Source organism: Pristis pectinata, chromosome 37, assembly GCF_009764475.1.
Source record: "Pristis pectinata isolate sPriPec2 chromosome 37, sPriPec2.1.pri, whole genome shotgun sequence".
NCBI lineage: Eukaryota > Metazoa > Chordata > Chondrichthyes > Rhinopristiformes > Pristidae > Pristis > Pristis pectinata.
Genome location: NC_067440.1, coordinates 13,279,060 through 13,305,849, shown reverse-complemented (window position 1 = coordinate 13,305,849; position 26,790 = coordinate 13,279,060). Strand labels below are relative to the sequence as shown.

At 59.6% G+C, this 26,790-nt stretch overlaps 2 protein-coding genes across 3 annotated transcripts in view; both read right to left on the bottom strand.

The window, feature by feature from the left end:
• The window catches only part of shbg (sex hormone-binding globulin), a 27,639-nt gene extending 6,472 nt beyond the window's left edge, over positions 1–21,167 (bottom strand). Inside the window, exons 1-8 of the mRNA XM_052044766.1 lie at positions 20,917–21,167; positions 14,888–15,077; positions 14,090–14,236; positions 8,149–8,661; positions 7,638–7,814; positions 4,218–4,324; positions 3,559–3,754; positions 794–955 (exon numbers count right to left, since the gene is read on the bottom strand). Of these exons, the coding sequence (XP_051900726.1) occupies positions 794–955; positions 3,559–3,754; positions 4,218–4,324; positions 7,638–7,814; positions 8,149–8,661; positions 14,090–14,236; positions 14,888–15,077; positions 20,917–21,167 (1,743 nt within the window). The remainder of the gene's footprint in view (positions 1–793; positions 956–3,558; positions 3,755–4,217; positions 4,325–7,637; positions 7,815–8,148; positions 8,662–14,089; positions 14,237–14,887; positions 15,078–20,916) is intronic.
• The window catches only part of zbtb4 (zinc finger and BTB domain containing 4), a 35,807-nt gene continuing 27,741 nt past the window's right edge, over positions 18,725–26,790 (bottom strand). For both annotated transcript variants that reach the window (XM_052044706.1, XM_052044705.1), the window contains one exon: positions 18,725–26,790. In XM_052044706.1, the coding sequence (XP_051900666.1) occupies positions 23,099–26,776 (3,678 nt within the window). In that variant the 5' untranslated portion in view covers positions 26,777–26,790 and the 3' untranslated portion in view covers positions 18,725–23,098.

Sequence of the window (26,790 nt, the reverse complement as noted above, 5' to 3'; positions counted from 1 at the left end):
GTCCTCCCTCACGTTGCCCCTCACCTGTCTCCCTGACCTGTTCTCCCCTCACCTGTCCCCCTCACCTGTCCCCCCTCACCTGTACCCTTTACCTGCCCACCTCACCTGCCCACTGGAAGCCTGTAGAATCCTGGACCCCTGACATATCCCCCCCCCCCCACCCTCTGCATGACAACCGCCCCTCAGGTTCTTTTCCCTCTTACTTTGCTCTCTGGTTTCAGACTCTCCAGTGCTGGGAATGACTGTGACCTTCCGCCTTGCCTTGGCCCCTCTGGAAGGTCACCCCACAAGCTGAATCTGTACAACACACTGGTCAGACCCTCCACCTGGAGAACTGCATCCATTTCCGGTCACCACTGCCTTAGGAAGGATGTGAGGATCCGTGTGTGGGGACGTGGGACTTCAGCTCCATGTTATGGGGGAGAAGTTGGGACCGTTCTTGGCGGTCGCTGGAGATTGGATGGGGTGGGATGATTCACGACTGGTTTAGGAAGGGGGGAGGAGGAGAGGGTGCTGGTCTCATTAACCAATGGCACTTTGGCTAATTCAGGGTCATGGGAATGTGGGGGAAAGCCTCTTTCGTTTACACAGAGATCAGGAACTTCAGTGGAGTGTTGGATAGGGGCAGCTTTGGAGACAAGAACTCACAGAGGCTTGCCACCAGTGGGGGCCAGAAAATGGGCCAAATGGACTGACGGTTCTTCAGTCCCTCCTTCCGAGACCCCATCATCGACACGGCGCCCCAGAAACCTCCCCCCACCCCAGCGTCAGGCCCCCACTGTGTAGAACTCACAGGGATGAGGAGGCTGGACTCGTTGATGAGAAGGTGTCCCATGGTGATGCGCATGTCGATCAGGTTCCCCTCCAGGCCAATGTTGGGCAGAACGGTGATGATCAGGGAGGGTTTCCCGTCCACCAGAAGCTTGATGTTTCTCCTATCACTCTGCACAGTTATCTGTTGGGGACAGGGGTGGAGGGAAGGGGGAGGAGGCAGAGGGGACACAAACACAGGCACACGTGAGCTGCAAGGTTAGGCCGACTATCCTTCCAACACTGGCCCATGGCGCCCGGTGCTGCACCTCAGGCGGGGTCATGGGACAGGGTGCAGAACTGTTCCAGGGATCCTGGCCTTCCGGCTGTGAGGGAACTGGGGTGGGGGTTCGGTGGTGGGAACAGGAGATCCCAATGGGTGTAACAGGACTGCAGAGGGATGCTGGCAGGGGGAGCTAGCTCAAGTCATTGATGCTGCTCCCCTCCCCATGGCTGCTGACGGACCTGCCCTGTGCTCCCTGTGTTCTCTGCCTGTACTTCCTAAAGGCAGGTAGAGTCACAGGGTCGTACAGCAGGGAGACAGGCCCTTCGGCCCAACTCGTCCGTGCCGGCCAAGATGCCCAGCTAAGCTCCCATTTGTCCACGTTTGGCCCCTATCCCACTAAACCTTTCCCATCCATGCACCTGTCCAAATATCCTTTAAATGTTGTTAATGTACCTGCCTCACCCACTTCCTCTGGCAACTCGTTCCATGTACTGACCACCCTCTGGGCGAAAAAGTTGCCCCTCAGGTCCCCTTAAAAACTTCCCCCTCTCACCTTAATCCTGTACCCAACCCTGGGGAAAAAACTGTGATCATCCACTTCGTGATTTTATAAACCCAGGCATCGGAAACAGGGCCACAGTGAGCTTAAAGGGAATGGGAAACGGGGTCCCGGTGAGTTTAACCATCGGATCTCTGTGCAATTGGACAATGGATTTATCAGGGTTCTACTGTAGTTACATTCATGGGGATGGGTCAGATGTTGGGAAGAATTGGCTTAGGTTAGGTTTTAATGTTGTGAGGTGCTGCGAAAGACATCTTCAGGATTACCGACACATTACGCAGACCGAGACACTTTAACTGATCCCCTTCCCTCTAAACTCACTGGGTCTCGGTTCCTGCTCCCTTTAAACTCTAACTGATCTTTGACTAATCATGTCTCAGGAATGGGTGTTTTGAACAAGTAACCAAGAAGGTCAATGAGGGCAGGGCGGTAGACGTAAACTATATGGGCTTTAGCAAGGCCTTTGATAAGGTTCCACATGGTAGGCTGCTCTGGAAGGTGAGATTGCATGGGATCCAGGGAGAGCTGGCTGATTGGATACAGGATTGGCTTGATGCCAGGAAGTACAGGGTGACGGAGGAAGGTTGTTTCTCGGACTGGAGGCCCGTGACTAGCGGTGTTCCCCAGGGCTCGGTGCTGAGCCCATGTTTGTTTGTCATCTAGATCAACAACTTGGATGAGGATGTATAAGGGCCGCTTAGTAAGCCTGCAGATGACACTAAGCAGCTGGTGTTGTTGACAGTGACGATGGTATGGGGATTTACAGAGGAATCCTGATCAGCTGGGCAAATAGGCCAAGGAATGGCAAATGGGTAAGATGCTGCATTCTGGGAATTCAAACGAGGGGAGGAGTTTCACAGTGAATGGTGGGGTCCCGGGCAGTGTTGTAGGACAGAGGGACCTGGGAGTACATCAACATGGTTCACTAGAAGTGGCATCGCAGGTAGACAGGGCAGTGAAGAAGGCGTTTGAAACGCTGGCATTCATCAGTCAGGGCACTGAGTACAGGAGTTGGGAGGTTATGTAGCAGTTGTACAGGACATTGGTGAGGCCGCACTTGGAGTACTGTGTTCAGTTTTGCTCACCCTGCCATGGGGAAAGATGCCATTAAGCTGGAAAGAGTGCAGCGGAGATTTACAAGGATGTTGCTGGGACTTAAGGGCCTGGGTTATAGGGAGAGCTTGGGCAGGCTGGGACGTTATTCCTCGGAGTGCAGGAGATTGAGGGGTGACCTTATAGAGGTGTATAAGATCATGAGGGGAATAGATTGGGTGAATGCACACCGTCTTTTTCCCAGGGAAAGGGAACCAAAAACAGAGAGCACAGGAGTAAGGTGAGAGGGGAAATATTTAAAAGGGACCTGAGGGACAACTTTTTCACACGGAGGGTGGTGGGTGTGTGGAACGAGCTGCCAGAGGAAGTGCGTGAGGCAGGTACATGAACAACGTTTAAAAGACATTTGGACAGGTCCAATGATAGGAAAGGTTTAGAGGGATACGGGCAAAATGTGGGTAAATGGGAGTAGCTCAGATGGGCACCTGGGTTGGCAGGGATGAGTTGGGCTGAAGGGCCTGTCTCTGTGCTGTATAGAGAGCCAGTATTGACAATGGGCCTTCATCCTTCTGGGACCCGAGGTGTAGTGCAGATGGGAACCAGAGGGACCCCAGCATTGAAGGGGTTAACGGCCCAGACTGGGCCAGGGTTCCCTCAGCGAGAGACGGGGGGGGGGGGGGAGGGGGGGCCAGGGTGGGAGGAGTCTGGTGGCAGCTCCTCGTCCCGTGGGGGTGGGACGGGGGTTATCACGCCAAGCTCCCCCCACCAACAACGAAGGTCACCCTCGGTCCAAGGGAGTCGGGGAAAGGGGTGGGGTATCGGTCACCAGAGGGCAGGACCTGTCTAGAGGGCCGAAGGGCCTGCGGCAGGCCCTGGGTGACAGTCTCGAGGGGCTGAATGGCCTCACCGTCCTCCACCTGCCGTCGTTGAGGACGTCTCCGGACGAGACCACGGTTTGGCAGTATTGGTTACTGAGCTGGATCTCTGGCCGGCCGTTCCTCAGGCCGAGGATGAACCAGTTCACACTTCCCTCTGTGTCACCGTAAAACACCAGCCCCTCAGGGTCCAGGGTCCTCAGGTCGAACTCCGACTGGTAGATGTGCCTGTGGAAGGAGAGAGCAGGGCCGGGTTCTGCAGGGAAACACTCCGATACACCCCTCGCCCACTAAATGCCCCCTCAACCCCGTCTCTGCAACCCCCTTCAACCCCTACACCCGTCCCCCCGTCTCTGTAACCCCCTCCGACCCCTACACCCCTCCCCCGTCTCTGTCACCCCCTCCGACCCCTACACCCCTCCCTCTCTCTGTACCACACCCAGCCACACAGATCTAAGTCCACACACTGTTCCCCCAGGTAGTGATCCTGTAACCTGAGAACTATCATCCAAGAAATTCTTTACACAGCCCCTCCCACAGTGTGACCCTCCCTCAGTACCACCCCTCCTTTACCCCTAACAGGGATCCCTCCCCACCCTCCCCAGAACCAGTCCAGCTGGTGGGGGGTGGTGGGGGGCAGCGATGTAGAGCGAGCTGCCTGTCGGCATGTTCAGACTGTGCGCGCACGTACTTGTGTGTCTTCAGTGTCTTCTCGAGTATGGCCACGTTCCCGCTCTGGGCCAGGGACAGTATGCTGGGATCCTTGGCACTGCCCCAGAAGAAGCAAGTGTTGTGTATCTAACGGTGATCCAGGCAGAACAAAGAACAGAGAGTTTTAGCAAAATATCTCCCATGGAATACAGGAGCAAGGCAACTTCTACCTGGCGAGCTCCACACCCCTGTCATTGGATCTTGGTACCTCTCCCCTGAAGCTCACTCACTCCCTGTCTCCAACAACTAGTCGACCAAGCAGCACCCACTCACCAATAACCTGCTCACTGATTCCCAGTCGGGGTTTCACCGGGACCACTGGACACCATTGCCTGGTCCACTCATGGTGCAGCGAGCTGAGGTGAAGGAGACTGCCCTCGACATCGAGGTAGTGTACAACCACGTGTAGCATCAGGGACCAGGGTAAAGAAGGAGCCAGTGAGCATCAATGGTTGGAGCCGGACCTCACCCAGAGGAAGGTGGGTGTGGGTGTTGGGGGTCAATCACCCCAGTCCCAGGACATCACTGGGGGAGTTCCCCAGGGCAGTGTCCTGGGCATCATAAGGATATTTAGGATCATTTTTTGGGATAGCAAGGCCAGCATTTATTGTCCATCGCCTACTGCCCTGGAGACGGTGGGGCTGAGCTGTCCCCTCGAACCCTGCAGTCCTTCTGATGAAGGTTCTCCCACAGCGCTGTTGGGGAGGGATTCCCGGGGCCGAGATCCAGTAGCCTGGAAGGAATGGTACAATGGTGAGGAACCTGTGGGTGGTGGTGTTCCCTGAACCTGCTGTACTCATCCCTGGTGCGACAGCCGGCAGCTTTGGGAGGTGCCCTCAGACGGTTGGACAAGTAACCGCAGAGCGTTCTGTAGATGGTCCGCGCCACAGCCACTGTGCGCCAGTGAGGGAGGGAGGGTGGTGTTTAGGGGGGAGGATGGGGTGCCGATCGAGCGGCTGCTTTGCCCTGTATGGTGTCGGGCTCCTTGACAGTTGTCGTAGCTGCTGTCACCTAGATAAGAGGAGTACGTTCCACCACAGTCCAGACCTCATAAACGGTGGGAAACCACTGAGGTGTGAGGAGATGCTTCACTCACCAGTTTCTGGTCAAAGGTGACCCCCATGATGCTGACAGTGGGGACTCAGTGGTAATGGCACTGAATGGCCAAAGAAAGTGGTTGGAGATGGTCATTTGCTGGCAGTTCTGTGGCCTGAATTTTGCCCAGGACCTGCTACATGTAGACAGGCAGTTTCTTACTGAGGAGCTGGGAATGGGATTGGACTGTGCAGTCAGTGAGCATCCCCACTCTGACCTTCTGGTGGAAGGAAGGTCATCCTTGCAGCAGCTGAGGATGGCTGGGCCCTGGGGAACTCCCCCAGTGATGTCCTGGGACTGGGGTGACTGACCCCCAACACCCATACCCACCTTCCTCTGGGTGAGGTCTGGCTCCAACCACTCAGTGTTTACCCTTTGATGCCCACTGACTCCAGCTTTACCCTGGTCCCGGATGCCACATAGGTTGAAGGCTGCCTCGATGTCAGGGCGGTCTCCCTCAGCTCACCTCTGGAACTCAGGTCATTAGTCCCTGTGTGGACTGAGGCTGTGATGAGCTCTGGTGTCCAGTGGTTCTAGTGATGCCCCAACGGTGCATTGGTGAGCAGCTTATTGGTGAGCAAGGCATTGGTGAGCAGGTTATTGGTGAGCAGTTTATTGGTGAGCAGGGCATTGGTGAGCAGGTTATTGGTGAACAGCTTACTGGTGAGCAGGGCATTGGTGAGCAGGTTACTAGTGAGCAGGTTATTGGTGAGCAGGTTACTGACTGATAATTGGAGTGGACTGTTGGGTGGCGGTGAACCATTTTGGATGAATCCTGCTGCCTGTGAGCGGGACGGAGCTGGGAACTGTCCCCAGCTGTAACTGCTCTGGAACAGCTCGGACAGAGACACAGCCTGGAGCACAGGCCTTCAGTACCACTGGGGGGTGGTGTGGCCCTGCAACCCTCGGGGGGGGGGGGGGGGAGAGGATGGAATCGGCTGGAGACTGGTGTCTGGCACCGTGGGGACCTCAGGAGGGGCAGTGACGGATTGCCCACTCCGCACTGTGGCTGGACACGGTCACAAATTCTTCTCTTCAGCACCCACACTGCGCCCTGTCACACACTCCCGCGCCCCCCCCCCCCACCCCCCGGTCAGTGAGGACAGATATCTTCTTGGAGCCTCCTCCTCCCGTCGATTGTTGAATCGTCCACCGCCGTCCACCGCTACACGCGGTGGGGCTACAGAGCCTCCGTCTGATGCGATGGTCTGGCTCCGTCTGGCACGGCTCTGCCTATCGCCTGGGGTTCCTGCTGCTTGGCTGCATGTAGCCCAGTGTTGCAGTTTCACGGGGCTACACCGTTGCCTTCGGATGTGTCGGTAGTCCAGCCTCCTTCCAACAGCAGTGGGGATGTTCGTTGATGACTGCCCAACGTTCAGTCCCATTCCCAGCCCGTCAGTGAGTGAGGCCACCCACATCCGCTGGACAACACTCGGGCACAGGCTGACCAGTGGCAGGGCGCGTTCCTGCCCTCAATGTCCCAGGCAGCGACCATCTCCAACAAGAGAGGATCTGACCACTTACCCCTCATGTGCAGGGGCTTGACCGTCACCGAGTCCCCGGCATGAAGATTGTGGGGGTTTACACTCACCACATAAACGCTGGGCACCAGGGGCAGGGGCCGGGGCCGGGGATCCCGCGGGGAGTGACTCACGGGGAGTCTGTGCCCCGTCTGTCGGACAAGGGTCAGGAGTGAGATGGAACTCTCTCCACTCGCCTGGGTGAGTGCGGCTCCAACAGCACCCAGGAATCACCACAAATCCCCCCTCCCTCCACCGCCGGCGCACGCAGTGGCTGCAGAGCGCACCGTCCTCAGAAGGCACCTCTCAAACCCGCCAGCAAGGGCAGTGGGTGCAGGGGCACGACGGCATCTACAGGTTCCCCCCCACCCAGTCACCACCACTCCCCCCCCCCCCACCCAACCACACACCACCTCCCAAACCTGCCACCAAGGGTGCAGGGGGACTCCAGCACCCACAGATCCCACCCCAGTCACACACCACCTCCCGCAGGGGTGCTGGGTCTACCTGATGCAGTTCCTTCACAACAGAGAGCAGCGGCCCGAGAGGGTGACTCCCCTCCCCGCGGCAGTGGGACTCAGGGGGCCAATGGCCACCACATCCCTGAGGAAACAACGGTCCCATCAAACCCTTGTTCATCCCAAGCTCCTGGTGCCGGGACATTCCCGTAACCCCAGTCACTTTCCCCTGTGCGTCATGTTTTGTCCCTGGGGCATGGTCACCACCGCAGTGACACGGGGGCAGTTCAGTCAGAGCCGACCGCAGGGAGCTGGGATTCACATTACCCTCTCCGACATCACCCGTGCCCGAGAATGAAACAGCGACATGTCAGCGTAGGCAGCCGAGAGGATACTCAGGGCCGACAGTAGCTTCCAAGGACCCATGGTCAGATATAGACACCGACAGTCCTCGTGTCGGTCGGCAGAGAGCTGCCAAGCTACTGATTGGGAGCGTCTTGGCAACTGGTCTTATATGAGAGCGGAGGTGATTTCTCAACAGTGTCCCTGCTGAACCAGTGGACATTGACCGGGTGGGTGACACCGTTGAACTGCTGGGACCGTGCGTGGGAGACCACAGCCCTCAAACACAGACCACAGGCACGCTGCTCTCCCCCCCCCCCCCCCACCCCCGCCGAGAGGCTCTGGAGATGGCCGGGGAGAGATCCCACAGGGGAGGGGAGTCGCTGGGTGGTCCCAGTGGTCTCCCACTCCAGGTCCCCGGAGTGAGACATAAGGGGAGGTGGGGGGGGGGGGGTGGGGGGCAGGCTGGTGGCTGGGTCACGCACACCGCTCCCACCGTCCCTTCCGAAGTGTCGCCCGCGTCTCCCTCGCTGGCTGGCGGCAGTCCGGGCTGGGTGGGCTTGGGTAACGGAGGGGAGGGGATTCCTGAGGGAGCGGTCGGGGGTTCTGGAGGGTCCCATGACATCTGGGATCGTGCTGTGTGGCGGTGAGCCCTGACCGTGTCCCGGTGACTCTGGGTCGCAAGGACGTCCCGACTCAGTGACAAGGGGCGCCCCTGGACCCCCTCCCACGCCGGGATCCCAACCCTGGGCTCTGGTCTCTCTGTGAACAGGGCGTCAGGGCGACGGGACATGCCGTGGACGGGGAAGAAATGTTGGGCTGTCGGAGCGCGGCGGGCTGGGCGCCGCACCGTGAGCCGGCGGGACGCGCTGAGGGTGTGGAGGGTAGAGGGCTGCCATCGCCAGTCCCAGGGCCGACCCGATGGGCCGGACGGCCTCCTCTGGAGGTGCCATCGTGCTGTGGGTCTGCTCCCGCCACCTGCCCTGTGGTGTGGGAGCCAGCCAGCTCCCTGCTAAACATTAACCGGTGGCGGGGGCGGTGGGGTGATCGCCATCGGACAGTTGCACAATCGCACATGTTTGTTGAATGGTTACAAAACAGGTTGGTGTGACCTTTGGCCCCGTCACCAGGGACACATGGGGGGTGCGGGGGTGGTGGTCGACCTCAGGACTGGTTAATGCCCCAGAGACACCACCCCCCCCCACCCCCGGCCCATCGCCCCAACGACACCCCCCACCCTTGACCCATTGACCCAGCAACACCCCCCACCACGACCCATTGACCCAGCAACACCCCCCACCCCCGGCCCATCGCACTGGCAACACCCCCCCCCACCCCCAGTCCATCGCCCCAACGACACCCCCCACCCCTGACCCATCGACCCAGCAACACCCCCCACCCCCGGCCCATCACACCGGCAACACCCCCCCCCCACCCCTGACCCATCGCCCCAACGACACCACCCACCCCTGACATCGTCCCGGCAACACCCCCTCCCTAACCCCGGCCCATCACACCAGCAACACCCCCCACCCCCAGCCCATCGACCCAACAACACCCCCACCCCTGACCCATCGACCCAGCAACACCCCCCACCCCTGACCCATCACCCCGGCAACACCCCCACCCCCGGGCCATCACACCGACAACACCCCCCCCCAACTCCCGGTCCATCGCCCCAATGACACCCCCCACCCCTGACCCATCACCCCGGCAACACCCCCACCCCTGACATCTTCCCGGCAACATCCCCCCCACCCCCGGCCCAGCGGGTCAGGCAGCATCCGTGGAGGGAGGTGGACAGTCGACGAAGGATCTCGACCGGAAACATCAAGCAGCCCAGGTGCAGGGTGTCGAGCGGAAACGTCAACCGAACCCCTCCGTCCACGGATGCTGCCCGACCCGCTGGGCTCCTCCAGCAGTTTGTTCCTCGCCCCAGACCCCGGCAGCCGGTACCTCCTGTGTCCCTGCCCTCCCTGGGGGTGCCAAGCCCTGACCTGGGATGGGTTCCTGGTCCTCAAGGTGGAGACGTTCCCACGTGGCAGGGTCTCCACAGAGCTGCAGAAGGGGAAGCTGTGCAGGCAAGGGAGGGGGTATCTCTGGCATTCTCTACCCTGGGGGTGTGGTGGAGCCCAGATGACTGGGGGCAGGAGATCACCTTCCAAAAGATCGGGGAATCAGGGGCCACGAGGAACAGAAGAGATACCATCCTCTTGGGGCAGATCAGCCAAGATGTTATCGAATACAGGACAGGTTTGAGGGGCCGAGTGGCATCCTCCTGCTCCTGTTCCCTGGGTCCTTCACTCGTTGAGCTGTTCCTGGGATGGGGCTGGTGCAATCGTCCACCCCACACACCTTCTGTCCAGCAGTGGACAAAGGTCCCTCAATGTCCCAACAACCTGGCAAACCGGGCGCAAGACAGAATGCTGGAGGAACCCAGTGTCTGTGGGGACAGAGGGATGGTCCTGACAGGGTCTTCACCTGAAACATTGACTGTGCCTCTTCCTCCACAGATGCTGCCCAACACACTGAGTTCCTCCAGTAGATTCCGTTGTTGCTCCAGATTCCAGCATCTGCCCTCTCCGGTGTCCCCGGAGGACCGGACACTCAGTGACCCCGAGGGACCCCGGCACTGGGAACGCATGCCGCCGGCTGGAGGCAGGAGTTCCAGCCGGGTCGGAGATCACATACAGACCCCAGGGTCAACAGATCGAGTCTCACTGCTGAGGGAGCGCCGCGCTGCAGGAGGGGTGGTGAGGGAGGGTCACACTGTGGGGGGGGTGGTGAGGCCGCCGACGGTGCCGTTCCGCGAGGCGCCGAGGCGGTTCTTGTACGGGCTGCTCCTGCAGACCTTTCACTTCCTCGCCCTGGTCTGCCGGCCGGACACGCCGTGGCGGTCCGTCTTGCCGGTGGGCGGCGAGGGCGGTCCCCGGTGGGGGTCTCTCTACGCGGGAGTCCTCCCGCTGTACATCGGGGACCTGGGGTGGAGGGTGTTGCACCAGGCCGTGCCGTGCAACCGATTCTTGAGCCGGTTCACCGACACCCCGGCCGCCTGTCACTTCTGCGGCCGGGAGGAGACAGTGTACCACGCGTACGTGGAGTGCGAGATGCTGCAAGCCCCTCTTCGAGTATCTGCGGGGGCTGCTGCTGAAGTTCTGGTTGCACTTCAGCCCAGCGCTGTTGGTCTACGGGCACCCGGTGCGGCGCGGGGAGGGGCGCACGGCGGATCTCCTGGTGGGTCTCCTGCTGGGCCTGGCCAAGCTGGCCATCCATGGGACGCGGCGGCGGGCGGCCGAGGGTCCCGGCAGGTCAGCCTGCCTGCCCGTCTTCCGCGCTTACGTGCGCACGCGGGTGTGTTTAGAGAGGGAGCACGCGGTTTCCGCGGGCACCCTAGCCGAGTTCCGCGCTCGGTGGGCCCCTCAGGGGATCGCGTGTGTCGTGGACGGTACGGACACGATTCTTATTTGAAGTGTCGCGTTGACGGGTGTAGAGTCGCGTATGTGTTTCGGTAGTATTAGTTTGCATTCTCTACCGTAGTATGTCGTTGCGTAGTTTCTTCTTTTCTGTATTAGATGTCGTGTATTGACACTGGTTGTCTTTTGTAGTGCTTTTAGTGAATAAACGTTTATTATTTAAAAAAAAGGGGCGGTGAGGGAGTGCCGTACTGTGGGAGGAGTGCTGAGGGAGTGTTACACTGTTGGGGGGGGGCGGCAGTACTGAGAGAGGGGCAGCACTGAGCAAGGGGGAATGGAGACGGAGAGCCCCATTATCAGTGGTGCCTTCTCCAGAAGAGCAGCTTGTGGAAGGGAAACCTCTGCACTGCCCAACCAATGGCCTGCCCATGACCACATTCTCCCTGTGCTCTGGACATGGGACTAGACGGGAGTATTGACACCAACATCTAGCAGGCTCCCAACAGACGGCACACGAGGCAGTGCGAACGTGGTGTTGATTATACTTTATTTGCAGATGTTCATTTATAGTAACACACACACACACACACACACACACACAGATATATATATAAGCAATTCATCCGCTTGCTCTATACACAGGTTGGACACAGACACACGTCTCATTGGGCACACTGACCAGAAGCAGCGGCTAATAATTGCCAAGTACTAAGAGACAGAGCGTCTAAAATACCAGATACATTCAGTAGCAAATAGTAGGTCTTCAGTGGCAAAGTGCAAGTTACTTTGATTTTTAAAACAAACTTTAAAAAAATAAGAGAAACAGATGGAAGTCATTCTACTGCAGTCTATGTGTGCACACACGGAAGGCTAGGATAGGTGGTGATCAGCGATCACAACAACACCATACGTCATTGGTCTCTCTGGTTTGTTCCCGCAGTGTCCACAGCATCTCCATCCCAAAGAGCAACTGTCTCAAGCAGCTGCTTGTTCTCAAACTGCCTCCCTCCCTCCCTCAGTACTGCCCCTCCCACAGTGCAGACCTTCCTCAGTACCGCCCCTCCCACAGTGCGGAGCTCCCTGAGTACTGCCCCTCCCACAGTGACACTCCCTCAGTACTGCCCCTCCCACAGTGCGGAGCTCCCTCAGTACTGCCCCTCCCACATTGCGGAGCTCCCTCAGTACTGCCCCTCCCACATTGTGGAGCTCCCTCAGTACTGCCCCTCCCACATTGCGGAGCTCCCTCAGTACTGCCCCTCCCACAGTACTGAGCAGAAGAAACGAGCAGAAGCACATCCAGAGATCTAAATGTGACCCTTTAAGATTGAAGCTGCCTGGAATAACCAAAACTTGTAGCTTCCAGACTGGAAGCTAATTGAAGGGTTTGGGAGGGTTTATACATCAAAAAAAAGATACCCAGGGATGAAGTATGAACCCTCCAATCCTCACTGCTCGGTCCCGTACTTTGCAAGACCAGGGGAAAGTTTCACCAAGTGTAGTTTCTGAAGCTGCAGAGCTCAAGAGTTACTGATGGAGATTCCTGCTCTGTAAGTTTTAGTGCAATAGTCTTCACTCTGATACAGAGTGAAGCTCCCTCCACACCATCCCGTCACACACTCCCAGGGTCAGACACAGGGTGAATCTACCTCTACACCGTCCCATCACACACTCCCGTGGTCAGACACAGAGTGAAGCTCCCTCCACACCATCCCGTCACACACTCCCGGGGTCAGACACAGGGTGAATCTACCTCTACACCGTCCCGTCACACACTCCCGTGGTCAGACACAGAGTGAAGCTCCCTCGCCACCGTCCCATCACACACTCCTGTGGTTAGACACAGGGTGAAACTCCCTCCACACCGTCCCATCACACACTCCCAGGATCAGACACAGGGTGAAGCTCCCTCTACACCGTCCCATCACACACTCCCGGGGTCAGACACAGAGTAAACTACTCTCTGCTGTTCCTTAAAGAAAACAACAAGACTTACAAGGCGCTGCAAATTGTGGAACACATGAGGAACGGGACAGGGAGCGGAACGAGGGGAGATTAGGCCATTTGGAGCCTCTCCCTGGGAAACAGAAGGCTGAGCTGGGCTAATGGGAGCTTCTATCCGAGGGTTAGGTGAGTTTGAGATGTGACAGGAGACCAGGCCGGGACTACAATGTGTGACAGTCCCAGTGAGTCTGATCGGGAATTTGGGATAAAGTTCTCTGCCCTGAGTGTGGGGTTGATGGAACTCACTGTCAGAGGGATGGGTCGTGGGGGAGAGCACAGGAGGAGGAGATGGGGTTGGCATGGTCAGGGAGAGGGCAGATTGGGATAGAAGACCAGCATGGAGTAGAGGGGCCAAATGGCCTGTACTCACACTGTAGGTTCATTGGAAGTGGACGCAAGAATTTGGGGTTTCCAGGGGGATCTCCTTGCTGCCAGCTACCCTGGTTGGGGCTGGGAATTATCCCAGGAACCCTCGCCCACTTACCCCCCAAATCCCCCACCCCCACCCCATTCTGTGAGGCTCGCTCCTGTTGACCTCAGTTCCCTGGGTGTGTACAATCTGGCTTCCTGCTGCCTAATTCTACCCAGTGCCCCCACACCTCTCACTGTGGAAGGTCCCAACCTGGCTGATGCCCAAGAAATGGTCCCATTAGTGTCTCCTGGTCCCCGTTACATCAGCCTCAGAGGGACCCTCACACCCTGCACATCACCTCAGAAACCCAGTGGTCCTGGGGAGAGAGCAGGAACCCACTAAGGACCCCGTGAGACACTGACCAGACATAAATCCCCTTCTAAACATTACCCTCATCTCTGCTCAGCCCTGTGCATTGTAGTGCACACTGTGTGTGTGTGACACATTCCACCCTCTACGTAATCCGTCTCCTCGGTCCTGTGTACAATGTTTGATGGGCTGAATGGCCTAATTCTGCTCCTGTGTCTTATGGATGTGTCTGGTAACACAATCGGGACAGCAGCTCACCACTCAGCCCCTCTAACCTGCCCCGCCATTCTGTACAATCTCACTGGTCCAATCCTGCGACTCTGGGACAGGGAATTCCGAGGATTCACCATCAGGGAGAAGAGATTCCTCTCGTCTGCCACAGTGCTCCTGATCTGAGGTATCTCCGTCTCGGAATCGCAGATGTCGCAGTAGGACCGCCTCTCATTTTTCTAAACACCACGGAGTGTGGCCCAACGAGCTCAACCTTGTCTGCAGTTCTGGTCGCCCCGGTACAGGAAGGGTGCAGGGGCTTCGGGGAGGGTGCAGGAGAGGTTCACCAGGACCCTGCCTGGATTAGAGGGCATGAGTTATAAGGAGAGGTTGGACATCTTGGGTTGTCTTGTCCGCAGCGGTAGAGGCTGAGGAAGTTTATAAGATTATGAGAGGTGTAGACAGTAGAAATGTCAAATAGCAGAGGCCGTGCATTTAAGGTGAGGGGAGAAATGTTTAAAGGGGATGTGTGGGGCAAGGTTTTCTTTACGCAGAGAGCGGTGGGTGCCTGGAGCGGGCTGCCAGGGGTGGGGGTGGAGGCAGATACGATAGAGGGGTTTAAGAGGCTGTTAGACAGACACGTGGATGTGCAGGGAGCAGAGGGAGATGGATCATGGGCAGACAGAAGGGATAATTTGGCATCATGCTCAGCACAGACATGATGGGCCAAAGGGTCTGTTCCTGAGCTGTTCTAGGTTCTAACATCTCCCCATGAGTCAAGCCCTTCATTGCACGTGGACCCGCCCTGTACTGCCTGCAGTGCTGGGAACGCCTCCTTACCCAAACCATGGTCCCTGGGGGAGGCTGAGGGCATCAGCCAGAGTGACTACGAGCCCACAGCCCAGCCAGCCCTTGTGAAACCGGAAGCCCACCACACCGGCACTGACACACCGCAACAGCAGGCAGAGAGCAGGAGAACTGGCGTGGAAGACAGCTCCGTCCCATTTGTATCCAGTTGGAAATTGGGAGGGCAGGGAGTTCGGTGGGAGTGGCAGTATCCCCAGCCTCCCCTCGCTGGGGCTGTGGGAGGGAGGAGTGGCAGAGAGCAGGGGGAGAGGGATGGAGGGGAGACACTTCATGGTGCTGTCCCTCAGCAGAGAAACACACCTTCATCTCTGATGGTCTCACAGAGGCTGAGCCAAGGTCGAGCTGAACTCCGCCAGGGTAACGACCCCCACCCTTACCCTTGAAAGCCCCAAACCAGGCAGACCCTCAAGGAAGGGGCAGAGTGGGGCTCAGGGAAAGGAAGGGAGGGCCTCACCTTAAAATCATGTCATTGTCCAGATGGACAATGCTGGTGAACTAATCTGTCTGTCACCCACTCCCAGAGTGAAGCTCCCTCTACACCGTCCCGTCACACACTCCCGGGGTCAGACACACAGTGAAGCTCCCTCTACACTGTCCCATCACACACTCCCAGGGCCAGACACAGAATGACGCTCCCTCCTCACTGTCCCATCACACACTCCCGGGGTCAGACACAGGGTGAGCTCCCTCTACACCGTCCCATCACACACTCCCGGGGTCAGACACAGAGTGAAGCTCCCTCTACACTGTCCCATCACACACTCCCAGGGCCAGACACAGAGTGAAGCTCCCTCCTCACCGTCCCATCACACACTCCCGGGGTCAGACACAGAGTGAAGCTCCCTCTACACCGTCCCATCACACACTCCCGGGGCAGGGACTGTACAGGTTGAATACACTCTGCACCATCCCATCCAATCCCTCCCGGGATTAGGTTCCAAGACAGTCTCAGTCTACTTGGTCCCAGGAATGCATTCCGAGCCATTTCCCACCCCACCCCTGGGGACCCTTCATCAGCTGCCCGCCCCTCCTGAGGTGAGGATGTGATGACCTGCTGACAGCTGGGTCAGGGACTCTGGACCAGGAACCAGGAGCTTCCTGTGGTGTGAACGCAGCCTGGCTTCTAACCCGGAGCTCAGAGCAGCTGCACAGGGGAATGACCCCACTCCCACCTCGGCTCCCAACTCCACCATTTCCTTTGGTCCTTCTGGAACCCTCACTTCAAGGTTCAAAGTCACAGGCTCGCTGGATGCCAGGATCCTGCTTAGCTCGGGTATAAACTGCATTCCCCCTCGTCCAGCCGACAGCCCAGCCAAGGATGAGACACCTGATAAAGTGCTTCACTGGAACACGTCCACATTCAGCATGCCCAGCGTCAGAGGTCCCAACCAGGAGGTGGGACGTGTTCCTCCAGTCCCCACAGCTAGCAACAGAACCCCAGGGGGATCACTGTGTGTACACAGGGGAGTGAGGGGTCGGGGCAGGTTTGGGACAAGGGTACCACTTGGTACCATGGGTTTGAGACCAGATCCACCTTCCCCCAGTTGCACTTCCCTCTAACTTCCACCCCCACCCTCACCCCCACCGACAGAGAGCTGGGAACCCCTCCATTCCCAAAACAGGCGGGTCAGCCAATGTAGCAACCCTTAATATTACAGCAATAAATCTCCTATCACAGCCGTCTCACTAGTAGTACAGTGACTAAACTACAAAAATAAACTCTTCATCATCTTTGTATATACAAAAATAAAAAAATCTTTAATCCAGCCTCTACATGCTTTGTTTCTTCCGCACGTGAACCCCATACTCTCGTCCTTTTAGCCACTTGATTGCTGCATTTTTTCCACTGATGCTGTTATCCATTAAGAACAAAGTTTATATCCCCTTCCAGACTGCTTTGCTGTACAACTGTCCCCATCTGGGTCTCTATCGCATTCTGTCAGTTTTGTAGTCCCATGTTAGGCCACCAGTCTGAACAATAATCCAGAGAGCACCTTATTCCTTCATAGGTCAGATGCCCAGTCAATGAGACCCTGTGTGTGGTCACCCCCCTGCCTAATGTCCTACCTTTCCATTCCTTTACCATGAAGAATAATTGTTCTCATCCTTGAATAAAGGATCTCAGCCTCAGAATGAAGGGGCATCAGTGAATCTGTGGAATTCGTTGCCACAGATGGCTGTGGAGACCAAGTCATTGGGTGTATTTAAGGCAGAGAGCGACAGGTTCTTGATTGGTGGGGGGGGGGTGGGGGGGGTTTACGGGGAGAAGGTGGGAGAATGGGGTTCAGTAAAAACAAAATCAGCCATGATTAAGTGGGAAAGCAGACTCAATGGGCCAAATGGCCTAATTCTACTCCTATATCTTATGGTCTTGAATAAACTCAACAATAGCATCCACACCCTCTGGAAAAAAGGTCCCAGAGGTTAACTACCGTTCTTAATCAAGGCAAGCAAACTGCATGTGGCTTCATGGTTGGGAACCTCGAGACTGATGCTTGGACACATGGGGTGTAGGGGGACTTTCCTTCACAGCTCTCTCTAAAACCCTCAGCCCCGCACTCCTGCCAAGGAACTCTCCAGGGGAGCCTTTACCCCAACTGAGGGTGTGTTGGGCGGTGGGGGAAGGGACCCGGTCTGAGTTTCTGCCCCGTGTTCTAACTCCTGCTCCTTCCCCAGCTCCTAATGGTGCAGGTAACCAGGGAGCTTCCTGTGAAACCTTCACTGGGGAGGAACCATCTCACCCCGTCCCAGACATACCATGTGACTGCAGCCCCACTTCCCCATGTCCATAGTGAATCACGCCCACAAGCTCAAGGTCCACCATCCACCATTTCCCACAGTCGGGAAATCTACCAACTTCTGCTTAAATACCTTCACCAGAAACCCTACTGCCTTTGGTCATCTGTCTGTAGTCCCTCCTGGTCCCAGGTTTACCAATGAGGTGCCACATCTCCTGGGTCAGACCAGGGAACTGGGGCTGTTGGAGTACAGGAGATCTGCTGGGGGAGGCCAAGGTCTCGGGGGGTTTAGGAAGGGTAAGGAGGAGAGATTGTTCCGATTGGGTCGGGGGGTGTAGCTCGAGGTTAAAGTGATGAGCAAAAGGTGCAGGGGGAGGTGAGGAACTTTTTTAGTGCTTTACAGAGAGCAGGTGATCATCTACAGACTAACAGAGGTGGTGGGAGCCACGCCAATCAGGAAATTGCATTGGCATTTGGGACATAATAATTTACAAGGGTCTGAGGAAATGGTGCGTGTGTGTGTGTGTGTGTGTGTGTGTGTGTGTGTGTGTGTGTGTGTGTGTGTGTGTGTGTGTGTGTCTGACTGTGTGTATGTGTGTGTGTGAGTGTATCTGTGTGTGTGTGTGTGTATCTGTCTGTGTGTGTGTCTGACTGTGTGTGTGTGTGTGTGTGTGTGTGTGTGTGTGTGTGTGTGTGTGTGTGTGTGTGAGAGAGAAGACGTCACCCAGTTGGCTGACAGTGAAGGAAACTGTGAGTCACCAGCGACAGAGAGCAGCCTCAGGCCTCGATGGGATTGGCTGGGAACTGAAAGATAAAACGGAATTGAGACAGCAGAGGGAGCCAGTGAGGAGGGAGGGAGGGAGGGAGGGAGGGAGGGAGGAGGAGAGAAGGACAGAGTGATAGGGATGAGAGGGAATGAAATTAGTGGGAATGAGCACAGAATTTAAAGAGGCCGGAGGGGGTCACAGAGACGGGGAGGGGTGTGGGGGCCGGAGGGGGTCACAGAGACGGGGAGGGGTGTGGGGGCCGGAGGGGGTCACAGAGACGGGGAGGGGTGTGGGGGCCGGAGGGGGTCACAGAGATGGGGAGGGGTGCAGGGCCGGAGGGGGTGACAGAGATGGGGAGGGGTGCAGGGCCGGAGGGGGTCACAGAGATGGGGAGGGGTGTGGGGGCCGGAGGGGGTCACAGAGATGGGGAGGGGTGTGGGGGCCTGAGGGGGTCACAGAGATGGGGAGGGGTGCAGGGCCGGAGGGGGTCACAGAGATGGGGAGGGGTGAAGGGCCGGAGGGGGTCACAGAGATGGGGAGGGGTGCAGGGCCGAAGGGGGTTACAGAGACGGGGAGGGGTGCAGGGCCAGAGGGGGTTACAAGGACCAGATGGTTGTAGGGGTGGGAGGGGGTTATAGGGACCGGGAGGGGTTTAGGAGCCGGAGGGGTTTACAGAGACACGGAGGGGTGTAGGGGCTGCAGGGGTTACAGGGACCGGATGGTTGTAGGGGTGGGAGGGTGTTACAGGAACTGGGAGGGGTGTAGGGGCCGGAGGGGGTTACTGAGACAGGGAGGGGTGCTATAGCAACAGCTAGAATCTGACTGACAGACAGGAGGAGCTCCCAGGTTTGTTTATAAAACCCCTCTCCGTTCCCAGGGCCGGTAACAACCCCAGCTGGACCACTGTGGCATCGCTCACACGGGGAGTGTTAACCTCGCCGCCCGCCAGCTCTGCTCCCCTCCCCCTCCCCTCCCCTATCCTCCCTCCCTCCCTCCTTCCCTCCACAGACACGAACTGAGGGAACATCGGGCAGTGAACCAGTGTTCGCCAACCTGCAGATCGTTGAACCGTCACCTCAGGAGCCAGCTGCCAGGAAGTGCCAGTCCCACCACTGCTCAGTAAATAGGCCATGCTGTCTGTGAAGAAATAACAGCTGCATTTCTATAGCACCTTTGATGAAGCAAAGCGCCTCAAAGTGCTTGACAGGGGTTTCAGCCCCCAAGGGGACTGCAGGACCTGGTCCAAACTTTGGTTGAGGGTTACAAGGGAGGTGGAGGGGGTACAGGGGTTTGGGGAGGGGTTCCAGAGCTCAGGACCCAGGCACACTGTGATGCAAATCAGGGGATGATGGAGGGTACTGAGGTGGGTTGGAGGGTTGTGGGGTGAGGGTTATTCGGGGAGGTGAGGTAATGGCACAGTATCCACCCCAGGACAGGGACAGCACTGGTCAGGCCAGGGAGTGAGCTGTTTCAGCCAACTGCACCGCTGGGTCTGGAGTCACACTGGGCAAGGGCAGCCAGCATGAATACAACGGGCCCAATGGCCTCTCTTCACAGATCCGAAGCTATTGGGAGACAAATGCTCACAAGTCTAGTGCTGACTTCCAAAGGACAGGGGGGTGTAGGAGGGGACGGTGGGGGCGGAAATAGGGAGGGGACATCAGCACAGGGGGACAAACAGCGAGAGATAATCCCCAATTGTCTTTGGTTTCCTCACCAGCTCTCCCCTCGATCCCTACCTCCCAGGGATATCCTGGCTGTTGCAATCGAACTCTCTCCACTCATTGACCCCACCCTAACGGATCCCCACCCCCACCCCACAACCAACACCCTCAGACCAAGGCTCAGGGTTGAGGGTGGTTTTACCCCCGACTCCCTCCACAGCTGCTGCTCTGTGTGGTAAACACAACCACCAGCTTCGTTCCCTCACACCCAGACCCGTCATAACTCGGCAGAGGGACTGCACCGTGCGCTGCCCTGCTTCAAGGGGAAGGGGTGGGATGGTCCTAACCCACCCACAGGCTGGGGATGGGAGGAGGGAGGTGGAGGGACATGGAATGTGAGTGGGAGGGGCACAGAACTCAGACAACTCGTTAGATCCATACCGTGACAACCCAGGGACAATGTCCTTCCAATCCAACACAAACACTGGGCTTTGGAATCACTTGGATTGTTTCCTGCTCTGGGCCCTCGAATATTCCTCAACACCAATTTACCTGGGTCCCTGTCGCACACCAACCTTTCCCCGACGCTCTGCGACCACCTCCTCCCATCCCAACTGTCCCTCCCGTCTCTGCTATCCGACAACTTCCCTGCATAAACGTCTCAAGGCACTCTACGGGAATCCTTCTCCGATACAGCCAATCCGGACAAGGAGAGGGCTGGGCTGGCTGCCTGGAAGAGGCTACACGGAGAGAGGTTTGGAAAATCAAAGGACGCAGATGCAGGAATTATGGAATATAAACGGAAAACGTTGCAAATGTTCAGGAGGGTCTTTCCATCTGGAAGATTAACCGTTTCTCTCTCTGCAGCCGCTGCCTGACCTACTGAGTGTCTCCGGCCAGTTTTGGTTTTGAGATCCGTGGAGGGACATGAAGTTTAGGGAGAGGATTCCGGGGCTCGGGGCCCAGGCAGCTGAAGGCACAGCTCAAATGGGAATCAGGAATGTTGGTCAAGAGGCCGGAACTGGAGGAACTCAGGGACCTCGGAGCGATGTGGAGCCCGGTGAGGGGGAGGGCTGAGGCGGGCATGATCTGTGGTCTGTAGGGGGTAGGCAAGGCCAAAATCTGATCAGCCATGATCGTAATCGTGAACCAGGCTGGAGGGCCAAATAGCCTCCTCATTGAGGAATCATCAAGCCCAGAGGCGGTGGAGGCAGGGACAAGAGTGTCCGCAGATCAGAGGGAGGGGGCCACGACTCGGGGTGTGGTACGTGGAGGAGCAGAGATTGGGAACTCAAACAGTGGCACCTCCAGCCTTGGAGACGGGGCTGGTGAACATGGGCAGGAGGACCCTCTGGGACACGGTGCCAATGGTGTTGGTCCTTTGGGGCTCAGGGCTGGGTAGAGAGGGGTCCGCATTTGGGGAGAAGCCAACCTCTCACCCCTCAGCCAGTCTGGCAACTGAAAAGGGGAAGGGAGGACACTCTCCCTGGGGCTCTCCACCCTTGGGAACGTGGAGTCCACCTCCGTCCCGGCCCAGAGACTGACCCACCTCGTCTGGAGATGACCATGACTCAGCTCCGGTGAAGCAGGAGCCAATTCTGGGCACAGCAAGCTCCCAAAGGCACAAAGTAACGATGGCCAGGTAACCTGTTGGGGTTTTCACACAGTGAGGGTGAAATATCTGCCTCGGGACACGGAAGGGGGGGGTGAATGTTGGGGGAGAAGGCAGCATGGAATGGGGCCAGGAGGAAGAAACACCGACGGTGGGAAGATGCCGTGCCGTGGACTTTGACGGAACGTCTCCGGGCTTGAGCCACAGACTCATGTTCACCAGGAGACACCAGGGGCAGCAGCTGCTAGAATCTGGAGCACACACTGCTGGAGAAGCCAGCAGGTTGGGCAGCGTCTGGGGAGGGAAAAGGGACAGTCAATGTTTCAGACTGAGACCCTTCATCTGTCCTTGACCTGAAACGTCGACTGCCCACTTCATCTTTATACGGTTGTGCTTGCTTGCAGTTTAAGAGACTGGTCCCCGGGGAAGCTCAGCACGAATCTGACGGACACGGGGCCCAATTGGCTGCCTTGCTGTGGAACGTTCAGTGAGATGGTGCTGAGGCCCAATCCTATGTCAACATCAATCGCCACGGGCGACTGTCACTCCCTCTCCCGTAGGGAGACATCCTGGTATGAGGGACCATTGTGATGGTTGGTTGGCCTGCCCATTGTAGGACAGCAGGGATGGGCCACTCTGGGCCACGGCTGGTGGGATCAGACGTGTGGGGTGGGATTGGGCGGGGGGCTGGTGGCGGTATTTGGAGGAGGGGGATCCAATGCACCCACGGTCAGGACTGGAGCCAAGAGCCGATCGGCCACTGGAGTCCGTGGTGCCCCCTCCCACACCAAGTCTGCGGTGGAGGCGGCGTCTCGCTGGGGGAGGAGGGCTATAAAACTCGATGGTTGATTCAGACCGGAGCAAAGTAAAACGGTCGTCAAAGTGCAGAAAGTGAGATTGCCCCAGGCCAGGATGGGGTTGGGGAGGGGGGGACACAACCTTATCTCCGTGGCAGTGACCATGGGCATGGCAACGGACAAGGAGGAGGAACTGGACTGCCCAAAGACCTTGAGCTTAGCCGATGAGCATCACCTTGGCCGATGTGCCCCATAACCTCGGCCATCGACTCCATAACCTCAGCCAATGATCCCGTAACCTCTGCCATTGACCCTTAACTTTGGCCAATGACCCCATAACCTCAGCCAATGACCCATAACCTTGGCCAATGACCCATAATTCACCCAATGACCCCATAACCTCGGCCAATGACCCATAACCTCAGTCAATGACCCCGTAACCTCGGTCAACTTGGCCTTGTTGCTTTCACCGCCCTTGCCCAGGACACTGGTCAACTCCCACCCCACCCCCCTTGTGCTCCCCACACCCTGCCCCGACACAGTGCAATACCTAGAACGTTGTAGTTCGCTGTGCCCCCGACCACAACTCGGGAGGTGGAGGTGGGAGGGGGGAGATGGGGGAGGGGGGGGTTGGTGGGGAGGGGTCTGAGCGGCCCTCAGTACATCCGGCCAGCCTTGTCCCCGGCCAGCACCTCCCGGCCAGCCTCGTCTCGGCCCCCCGTGCCCCCGGCCCCCAGCGGGAGAGGGGGAGGTGGGGGCAGAGGGTGGGCCTCATCCCGGCAGGGGGTGGGGTAGACGAACATGCGGTGCAGGAGGGGCAGCGGCTGCCCCTTGTCCTGGATGACCATGTTGAGGGCGACGGGCAGGGGTGAGACGGGGCCCAGGCTATAGGGGTAGGCGCCAGCCAGCAGCGGGTGGCCATACACCAGCTGGTAGGGCTCCTGGTAGAAGGCCACCTTGCCCAGATCCTCTTCCCCTTCCTTGAAGCGCAGGGCGCCGGGGTGGAAGGCCAGGCCCTTGGCTTGGAGCTCGGGGTGGGAGCGGCAGCTGCCAGCGGTCACCAGGGGCAGGGGGAACTCCTGCACCGGGTAGTCGGGGTCCGGGCGGGGCCCACGGCCCTCGAAGGCGTCCTCCTCCTCCTGGGCCACCTCCGGTAGGCCAAAGCCCCCCCCACCATCTGCCGGCGGCTCCGTCTCCTGGGCGCGGGTGGCGGGGGTGGGGGCGGGGGGGACGAGGGGCTCCTGTCCACTGGCAGGCAGGCCGGGATCGGAGAGGGCCCGGCAGGGCTCCGGCGCGCTGGCATAGGCCGTCCTTGTCTCTGGAGCGACGGCAGGACAGGGCTGGCCCCCCGGAGGAGCCGGCAGCCGGAGGGGCGGGCTGGGGAGGTCCTGAGGGACAGGGCTGGGAGTGAGGCGGGTGTCCCGGGGAATGGGGCTGGGGGGCCGTCCTCCCCCCGGGGCCTGCTGGTCGCCATACGGTTCCCACCCCGGCCTTCCCTCGCCCTCCTCCTCCTCCTCCTCACCCCCTTGGGGCCCGGGGTAGACGCAGGCCCCCTCCTCAGGGCCCTCCTCTGGCTGGGGCCCAGGCACCTCGACATCCTCCTCCCCCTCCACCCCGGCCCCCTGCTCCAGGCCCGGCCTGTCCCCCATCAGGTGGCGCCTCTGATGCCGTCCCAGGGCTGCTGCCGTCCTGCAGGCCTTGGGGCAGTGGGCACAGGCGTGCCAGGCAGGGGCCTTCCTGCCCGTACCCGGCGGGGGTGGGCTTCCAGCCTTGTCGCAGGCTGGGCCCGGCTCCCCAGCACTCTCTGGGCCCCCGCAGGCTGAGCAACCTGGGGGCCTCTCACCCTCGGGCCCATGGGCGCACAGGCCACTCCCTGCCCGCGGCCCAACCTCGGGACCCTGCTCCCGGGGGGATAGACTCGGGTCCTCGGCCTCTTCCGGCCCGGGCCCGGGACCCTTGGCGGCTCGGTGGAGCCAGCGGGCTGCAGGAGGCCTGAGGCTCAGTTTCCTCCTCCAGCCCGCCCTCTTGGCCCGCTGGAAGCCGGCGCCCCGGCGCTTGGGCTTGTAGGAGTAGTAGGGCCGCCAGAGGTTGTCGTCCGCATCCTGGTCGCTCACCTCGTCGGCCGACTCGGCTCCCAGGAAGTCGTCAGCCTTCCGCCGGCAGCACGGCTCGGCTTCCTCCGCCGCCCGCGCCTTCTTGGCCCCCAGACCGGGCGAGAGGACCTCGGGACGTCGGCCTTTGGCCGGGCCCGGACCAGGGTCTAGAGTCGGGCCCGCCTTGTCCCGGATCAGGTCGGACTCGGAGATCCTCCGCTTGACGATGGCCTCCTCCCCGATGCGGACGGTGATCTGGCAGAGCGGCCCTGGCCTGCTGCCCGAGGCCGCGGACGCGGGGCAGGCGGGCTTGGCCACGTACGTCAGGGTCTTGGGCCGGCCCGGAGCCGCCTGCCTCTTTGGCTTCGGGGCCCTGGGCAGTGGCGGTCTTTGGTCGGTGGTGTCCGGGGTGCCCGGGGCCGGGGGCGGCGGGGGCGGCGGGGCCAAGGCTGAGTCCTCATGCCCGTCCTGCCGAGGGCAGCGGCCGTTGTAGGCGATGACCGAGGACGGGATGGCGGGGACCAGGGCCTTGCTGTGGACGATGACCGACGACTTGGCCGCCCGCCCGTACGTGATGACTGAGGAGAGAGTCCCGGGAGCCCCGGCCGGCCTCAGGCCCAGTGGGTCAGGCCCCGGCTCGGGGAGCGGGCTGCGGGAGGCCGGGTCACCCTCCTCCCCTGGGGACGGGCAGGCCCGGGTCGGCCCCGGCAACGGGCTGACCGGGCCCGGGCCCTCCAGGGCCCCCGCGCCCGAGTGACTGTAGGTCTTGTAGGGCCTCTTCTGGGACCTCATGGGCAGCAGACGGTAGAGCTTGAAGGCGTTGAGCTTGGGCTTGTAGCCGCCGTTGGGCGTCTTCTGGCTGATGGTGAGTCCCGGGTCAACGCCGTGGAAGGACTTCTGGTGGGTCTTCAGGTTGTAGTAGGTGACGAAGGTGTCCCAGCAGAAGATGCACTGGTAGCGGCGCTCCCCGGTGTGCCACACCTCGTGCTTGGTTCGGTACTCAGCCAGGGCGAAGACCTTGTCGCAGTAGCGGCACGGGTACTTGCGGCGCCATGAGTGCACGTTGGCATGGCGCTTGAGGCTGGACAGGGTCATGTAGGAGCGCTGGCACACAGCGCAGAAGTAGAGCAGGTGCCCGTCCACCACCTTCATGAAGTGCTCCTCCTCGGGCGCAGGCTCGTGCCGCGGGGCCCGGCGGGCCTTGGCGGGCCCCGGCTCCCCCGAGGGCGGCTGGGCCTGCCCCTGGCCCTGCCCCTGGGGCTCAGCGGCGGGTGGGCGTCCGGCCCGGCGGCACAGCTGCCGGTGGGTCTGCAGCCGCTTGACGTGCACGAAGGCCTTGTGGCAGTGCGGGCAGCTCAGGGTCCGGTGGAGCCGCAGGTTGAGAGCCGGGATCCGGCCAGAGGGGAGGGCGCTGGGCGGGGCGAGCTGGGGGGAGCAGGGGGCAGGGGTCTGGGTTCCCGCAGACCCCTCTGCCTCCCCCTGCTCGGCCTCCTCCTCGGCTCCATCCTCCTGGGGCCCGCTCCGGCCTCCTCCAGGCCCGGCCTCCTCCTCCACGCTGAAGCCCAGCCCTCGGAAGGCCACGGTGCTGAGAGTGTAGAGCCTCTGGTTGTCCTCCATCGACCTCTCCCCTTCCCCCTGCTGCCCGCCCTCCTCCTCCTCCTCGCCGGGGGGGCCGGGGGACGAGTGGGGCACGGTCCCATCCGAGGGGCCTTCCTGCCTGCTGCCCGAAGACGTCAGATCGACAGGGAAGGAGGGGAAGGGCCGGTCCGTGTGCCACACTCGGGAGGGGTGGGTCCCTTCTGCCCCTCGGTGGGGCGGGTCCTTTGGGCCCGGGGGAGGCTGCTGGGGGTAGTCAGGCCGCTGTCCAGCGGACGTCCGGGGGGCCAGCTCCTCCAGGAAAGGGATCCCCAGCCGAGTGCCGGCTGCTGCCAGCTCACGGGCCTCCTCCAGCCGCTCCACCACCAGCCGCGAGCTATACATGAAGCCCAGGATCTTGGCGAAGACCTGGGCCTTCACCTCCCTCAGTTCCAGCACTGGCTGCAGGGGGCAGGGGGCGCGGCCCGACAGCAGCTCCTTGAAGTACAAGCTGAAGGCGGCCAGCACGTTCCTGTGGGCCTTGAACTTGCTCTCCTCCACCACGATGGTGACGTCGCAGAAGCTGCCCTGGAGCCACTGCTCATTCAGCCTGTGAAGGAGCATCCTGCAGTGAGCTCGGTCTGTCACCTCGAAGCTGGAAGCCATCTTTGTCTCTGAAC